This window comes from Glycine soja, chromosome 19 (genome assembly GCF_004193775.1).
Source record: "Glycine soja cultivar W05 chromosome 19, ASM419377v2, whole genome shotgun sequence".
Taxonomy (NCBI): Eukaryota; Viridiplantae; Streptophyta; class Magnoliopsida; order Fabales; family Fabaceae; genus Glycine; species Glycine soja.
In genome coordinates, this window is record NC_041020.1 from 44683450 (window position 1) to 44691332 (window position 7883).

A 7883-nucleotide genomic window follows, 5' to 3' on the forward strand; every position below is an offset into this window, starting at 1 on the left:
AAATCAAATTAGTTAAATTTTATTCTTTTCCAATTTGAATTAAATCTTGGAACATCCCTATATGGTACACACTCATCCCAATAGGAATTGGGAAGCATGGGAAGAAACGAAAAGGTAAGATGAGCAGCACATGGTATTTCAAAGATAAGGTGTGCGGTAAAGCATTGATTCAAGCTGTAATGTTCTTCACATAAGTAAATACACATTGATTAATACTGTAGTATTTGTTTGATTCTTTTTACCAAGCTTACATAAAATTTATTACAAAATAAATAATATCTACTAAAATATAAAATAAAATTCACATTAAGCATTACATTTATAAAATAACACGGTATGCTTAAATTCTTGATAAAAAATTTCCTAAATCATAATTCAGACAGAAAGTCTTATCTTGTAACTTTGATCTAAATCACCATTTTGACATTTTGACTTCAAATAAGGATGCAGATCTTCTGGAATGAATAACATTTCTTAATAGATAGAAATAAAATTAGTTTTAAATTTATAATACAATATTTAAATAACAAAATAGTTTTATTTTAATCATTAAGTATCCAAAATCCAAATGCAATTCTATTCCGTAAGTACAGAACTTTATTGAAGTGGTTTCGATTCTCTGTAAAATTGGAAGCCTCAGATTTGTCCATTGGCACCACGATTTGCATGGCCCATCTAATTTGTTGGTTAAAGGTAAAATTCTGTGGATCGTGCTTACCGGTCTTTCCACTGTAACTTACTTTATAAGTTCTATTCCGTCAACAAATAATAATTATTGTGATCTCATTTTCTGAACGTAATTATTGTTTTTTTTTTATTATTGTGATCTCTTTTGGGGAGTCAAAACCTGAAAAGCATATTTCAAACTAATATCAAATATAAAAGAGAACAAAGAGTGAGGTTAATCTTATAAAGATTCCACTTATTACCAACCTAATCCTTCCTAAGGATGTATATATTGACGTTTTAATCGTCCTTAAGGACATTTTTGAAAACAATGCCCAAGTATCTCAATTTATTAGGAATATCAGCAACATAATTTTTTTCTACACTATTCTAAATATATTTTTTATAGTGGCCAAAATATATATATAAAGATTATTTTATTCTACAAACAAAGACTCAATTTTTTTATACAAAGGCAGATTCGTGTGGCAAGAAGGGAAGAGAGGGAAAGAGGAAAGTAAAGAAGGAAGAAAGGTTAATAGGAAAAGTTGGGTGTCAATAATTGGAGAAAATGGTATTTTGATTTTAGGCAATTATGATAGGGGTCAATAGCAATTGTGGAGGGGCTAATATCAACCCCCATTTTGTGCTTTCAAGTTCTTATTGGGAGGGCTTTGTTATTCTCATTTCCCTTTTTTTTTTGCTGAGTATTTCCCTTTTGTTAATGAAGTTGACACTCCAGTTTTTTTTTTATAAAAATATTTTTGACAAAAATAAGTTTCTATTATATACTTTATTCAATGGAAATTTATTTCTATTATGAATGTGAAATAGATACACAATAGAAATAAGTTTCTCTTGTGTAAAATTTCACAAAAAAAAAAACACAACGGAAACATATTATATAGTTTCTTTATATTTTTGAGCTATTTTTCAATCAAAATTAGAGATTTTTCTCGGTAATTAATTTATGTAATAGAAATTTATATAAACTCTTAACACAACTCATTGAAATAAAACTCCAGTTACAATTGTAAAAAAAATACTAAAAACATTTAAATACTTGTTTGTAAATTTAGTTCTTGAAAATATTAGATAAAATAATTAACTTTTTTATTCATTTATCTCTTACCATAAATATAATGAAATCTTTATTTTATTTTATCATAAATGACTCGTCTCACACTTTGCCTGAAGAAAACTAAGTTGTTGGTCTGTTAGCTAATTATGGTTATTCTTTGGAGGGTCAATTGAAGATATTTTATTTTGTTTCTTCCTCTTTGTATTGTGCTGTTTTAGTAGATGTTCTTGGAGCGTGTTTTCGCGTGATTTTTAGTGTTTCGTTGGGACTTTAGCCCCTTTACTTCACAAAAATAAAAATAAAGAAGGTAATAATGTATAATCAGAAATGTTTTTATATATCAAATATTTCATTAATATATGTATTTTTTATTTATTTTTTAATCAATACATGTAATTTTTCTCTAAAGCAATAATTTTTAACATTCTATTTTTTCAAACTTTTAATTAACACTCATTATTCTTCTCTTATCTCTCTTTTATTTAACACATTATATAATTTATTATACATATATATTTTTCTCTGTTTTATATTTCACTTTCCGAGTATCAAATAGATTTTTTTGGGTGTCCAAAATCATTTTACTATTCTTTATTTATCTCTTGGATCGTGTATCATACTAATACTCTATGTGTCTATTTGTCGTGTGAATGTTCATGCATGATTTTCCAAATATAAAACCATTCCAACTTTCTAAATGAAAAGTCAATCGCTCTCCATTTGCCTCTTCCACTCTATAAGATGAAGGCACTGCAGAAGATTGGATGTGCATGCTTTATTAACGGCCATTTACGAGACAACTGCACATGACAATAAAAATTGAATTTGTGGTATTTATCCGATTCCGTCTCAAATTTGATGGTTAAAATTTGTTTTAACCGGAATCAAATCTGGGATTTTCCCAATTTGAGAAGTGGGAGCCTGCTACATATACTTTTATAATTATTATTAATAATATAATTATATATTTATTATAATTCTATTCTTATATATATTATATGTAATTGTTACTTCATATTTTATTGTTTATAATTAATAAAAAAAATAGAATAATTATTTTAATAGTTAAATAAATAATATTATAGTTATAATGCTAATTATAACAAAATTAAAACTTATACATTTAACTAAAAATATAATTTAGTTCTTAAATATGTTTGCGTTATTTATTTTTTATTAAATTATATATATATATATATATATATTAAATTAAAATATAATTAATAACTTAATTTATGATTTATTTAAACAGACGAATAAATATTATTTTTTAAAAGATACGAGATAGATTTCTGAGGAGTTTCCCTAATGAAACCCAGTAAAAATAGGATTGGGTTATATATTTTTTACCTATTTTTTTAAAACCCAAATCTGTCTTACCTTTAGTGTGAATGGAGATAGGCAAATGAGTCCAGTAGCCACGCCATCCAAGAGAGAGCCCAAACTGAAACTAAACACAAACTCGGGCCATGCCCATGGTTTTAAGAGATCGTTGTTTTATATCTCAAGACAAGGGCAACAACATCAATACTTTTTCACAAAGCTCAAAATTTTTTACAAAGAAAAAAGAACTAACACAATTTAATTAAAGAGCTAACAAGAGTAATAATACCCAGGAAGACAATGGAACCAAAAATGAGGAGCATCCATGCATGACACAAGTTAGTGGTCATTGGATGTCTTGGGTGGTAGCAAGTGAAGGAGAAAACGAAGTGCGCGAGCGAGCCTCATCATAATCATCTCCGAGCGGCGACTGTTCCACCACCCTTATCTCCTCAATCATTTTCACAACCTCCAACATACACGGCCTCTTCTCCGGCTGCGCCGCCACGCACGCCATCCCCACGTGCAGCATCGCCACCAACTCATCCTCAATGTTCTTGTACCTCAGCAACTCCTGGTCAAACACCTCCGAAGTCCACTCTTCTTTCACCACCGACTTCACCCACTTCGGAAGATCCACCTCAGCCAGCTCCTCCACACGCGGCCGCGCCGGAGATGGGTACTGCGTCGACGGAGCCCTCCCCGTCAGAACCTCCAACAGCAGCACCCCGAAACCGTACACGTCGGCTTCTTGAGACAGCCTCTTCACTTCAACTTGCTCCGGCGTCCTGTACCCTCCCATCCTCGCAATCGCATGAACGGGGTTTAACATCAATGATAACCCAAAGTCAGAGATTAAAGCGACGCTGTTCTTATCGAGAAGCACGTTGGAAGATTTCACGTTCCCGTGAGGTATTTTTGATGCGTGAATCCGTGCCAACCCTCTAGCCGCACCTAACACCAAACTTATTCTTGTGGTCCAATCTAACGGAATCCTTCCTGGTCCCCGGTTCCCTATATATAATACAATCAAGCTTATCAAATTAATTAAAGTTTATCATGAAGGATCATGTCCCATCAGAGCTCGCTCGAGTTTGAGTTTAACTAACCATGAAGAAGAGCATGCAAGCTTCCATTGGGGAGATAATCATAGACAAGAAGCTTTTCTTCCTTAGCGTAATAATAAGCTCTGAGTCTAACAATGTTGGGGTGCTTGAGCTTCCCTACAACATCCATGTACTGTTCAAACTCATTTCTCTCGCAGGGGTTAGCGTCTTTGAGTCTCTTCACAGCCACGGTGCAGCCGTCATCGAGCACCGCTCTGTAAACAGTCCCCAAGCTTCCTTTTCCGAGCATCTCCGCCGAAGCTCGAAGCAGATCCTCCAACTCAAACTGGTTCCTCCTATCGAAAAACACAAGCTTGCTTCTTTCCGTCTCAGTATTGGTCCCATCGCTGTCTCTATCCAAGTTTTCACCGTTCCCATACACCTTCTTCTCGCTCCCACTGCTACTCCCACTCTTCCTCTTGGCACTCTCGCTCCCCACCACCGAGCCAGAGGTGGAACCTCTGGCGCAACAATGCGCCACCACGAACGACGTCGCCACCAGCACCGCCACGCAAACCGCCACCACGATCGCCACAATTACACCGGCGCTCAATCCTTTCTTTCTCGGAGTGTCGGGAACGGTTACACTACTTGTTTGCGGGAACGAGCTCGGTTTTGCAGGGACGGTTATTGTAGTCTCTGTGCCTGGCTCTGTTTCGGAGCATTTAGGTAGCGGGGTGGACCCGCAGAGGGCGTGGTTTCCGGAGAAGCTCGCATTGCCGAATTTGGTGAGCATGGAATCGGAGACGTGGCCGCGGAGTTCGTTATTGGTGACGTTGAGTTCGGTGAGGTTTTGGAGGGAAGCGGAAAGGTCGGGGACGTGGCCGGAGAGGGCGTTGTTCTGTAACCTCAGCGTGAGGAGGTGGGTTAGTTTCGCAAATTGTGTGGGGATGGGGCCTCGGATGTTGTTGTCGGAGATGTCTAGGCGGAGGAGGAGGCGGAGGGAGGATATCTCCGGCGGAATCTCGCCGGAGAAGTCGTTGCGGGAGAGGTAGAGGAGTTCCAGGCTTGTGCAGTTTAAGAGAGGTGAAACGGTGCCGTTTAAGCGGTTTTCGTGGAGGTCGAGGAAACGGAGGTAGGTTAGTGTGGAGAGGGAGTCTATTGGGCCGCGGAGGTTGAGGGAAGGAAGGGTGAGGCCCACTACCCTGCCGTTTGGGGAGCATTCGATGCCGCGCCATACGGCGGAGCAGGCGTCGGCGCCGGTCCAGTTGGTGAGGAGGTTGCCGTGGGTGTCGGTTTGGAGACGGAATTCGGTAAGTGCGAGTGTATCGTTCTGCCCTGCAGCCTCTGCAGAAACACAGAGGATGCACAAGCACAAGGCCAGTGTCAGGATTATGAGACAAAGACAAACCTGTTTCATGTTATGGTGTGGGAAGGGAGGGAACGATGGTGGTGTTTTTAATTTAAAAGAAATTTCAGATTTGGGATTAGCAAATGCAATGAGAATATGATTGGAGAGAGTGTGTGATTGAGGAAAAGTGTTGAAGCTGTTGTTATTATAGGTCATGGAGAGGTAAAGGTAATGGGATTTCGAAGGTCGAAGGGGTGGGTGGTAGTGTCTATGATTGCTGTTGTCCTCTTCTTCATAAGAATAGAATCAGTGACAAGAGGATGCTTTTTCTTTTGCTAGGCTTTTTATGCTAAAGGGAAATTAGAAAATAAAATAAAATGTTGTGGTTCTTGAAATCTTGATTGATTGATTCTGCCTGCTGCTTTGTTCCCTTATGCTTGCAGTACTAATGTACTTTGTCGCCAGAGGAAATTTAAATAGTGTAATGGAATTAAAAATACATCAGAAGAGCTGAATCAAATGTGAAATGTTATCTTAATAGTTTTTATAAGCCTGCAGTAATCAGTATTATTGTATTTTGTTAATGCAATGGGTGTCACTGTCTATGAAAATTTGAAGCTGATATTCTGGATAAACTACTTTTCAGCTTTTCTGTCCAAAGTTGTATTCACTCCCACTCTCCCACGGTCCCGACTTTATTTGGAGAGAACTCAAAAAAACTACTATATTTTACGTTACATTGGCAGGAAATTGATCGATCGGCAAAAAGCATGTGCAACAACAAATTTAAACTAAGGAGAGTAACTAACTGACTAACCATCATATTTGTACTGTTTTACACTTAGATGTTCATATTTCCTCATGACAATTCTGGTTGGAATTAATTAAATCACAAGCTAGAAGCTACAAGTCCACAGCCAGAACCTCAGCGAACATAATTATTTTCTTTAGAGGTCTTTCCATCTCTTGAACGTGCATTCTGTGCACAACCAAGTCCATAGTTCTTGATATATTACTGATCACACATATCAAATTCATGAGTTCACATGTGCTTCCAATGATGCAATTGGTAAGGTTTTTTTGGCCCATAAAGGTCAATTTTTTTAGTTATTATGCAAGGGTAAAAGGGGTTCACTGTTGACGATCATCTGGTCTAGAACAACTCATCCTAAACCTAAATAATTGTAGGTGATTCCTCTGATCTTTTTATTCTGTTTTATATTCCTTTTCCTATCACTCATCAATAGGTTAATAATACCACTACCCTTTCTCAAGAATTGTTTTCCCCAGTAATTACGGCACACAGAACTACTTAAGACGCAAGATCCACGCTTAAAGAGTTATTTCCCCTTAAGCAAGTACAGCACTTTTTTTTTAAGATGAGAAAACTGAAAATTTGAACTGGCTACATGCAACAGGAAAATCTTGTGTGTTGCTGTTTATGTGCATGTTGTGGATTTTTCTTTTCTTTCTTCACTGAAATTTATTTTGGTGGGGAAAGAAGCAATTGAAATTAAATATACCTTGTTAAATTTTTTTTAGTGATAATCCTAGTTTCAATACTAAATACTCTAAATTTTAGTTTACCATATTATAAAGAACTAGTCCGTTCCCCTTAACCTATCCTAAGCAGGTTACCCCAGTTTAGTTGTTACTAACAAGTATCGACCCTTATTTCTAAAAATCTCTTTGGATTTGGATCCCACATTAGTTGAAACCTTGAGCTGTGGACCACTAGGCATTGACACTGTGAATGCAATTAATCTGTGCAACTTTTTACTGCTCATGATATCCGCAATTTAACCGGATAAACATGATTAACTCTCCCGGACAAACTTTAGAGGCTTTCACCTAACCAAAGTGATGCATTATCTGGTTTGCCCGCTGCTCCTATCTTTTTCCATGTTGTGGAAGAAAAAAAGTGCCCTCTGAAGTCATGCACAAGCAAAGTTTTTCTCACATCAGACCCTGAACTCAAGCATAGAATTCAATGATAAACATGCAAATGCAAGGGACATGACTGGAATTCAAGCTTTCGTTTCACGACAAAAATTGACCTAGCTAGTCAAAACCCACCAAATATAGTACAGCAGTTGTCCAATAAAATTGAAAGAAATATGTTTCATGGACACCATTATGTTATAAAACACCTAGAAAGATGGAAAAAAAGAGAAAAAAATACAGATATTATAGAATTTATTTTGTGATAAGAAAAGAAATAAAAAAATGAAAGATATTGATAAAATATTTCAAATAAGTGAGTATTTATATATGATTGTTGTGATTGAAATTTGAAATTGTCGGTCATCAAAATAGAATAAGCTCAGCCCAACAAGGTAGTCCTTTTTCTTTTCGTTTTCCATTTTCTTATAGTTATATTTACTTTTGATTTGAGAGCTTTATTCTTCGTATTTTA

At 36.2% G+C, this 7883-nt stretch overlaps 1 protein-coding gene across 1 annotated transcript; it reads right to left on the reverse strand.

Moving 5' to 3' along the window:
* Nucleotides 1-3198: 3198 nt before the first annotated feature.
* LOC114397968 (leucine-rich repeat receptor-like protein kinase PXC1) lies at nt 3199-5948 on the reverse strand. The gene is made up of 2 exons (XM_028360063.1): nt 4180-5948; nt 3199-4084 (listed from the first exon to the last, which is right to left on the reverse strand). The coding sequence occupies exons 1-2, from the start codon at nt 5681-5683 to the stop codon at nt 3417-3419; spliced, it is 2172 nt and encodes a 723-aa protein (XP_028215864.1). The 5' UTR covers nt 5684-5948; the 3' UTR covers nt 3199-3416.
* Between the last annotated feature and the right edge of the window lie 1935 nt (nt 5949-7883).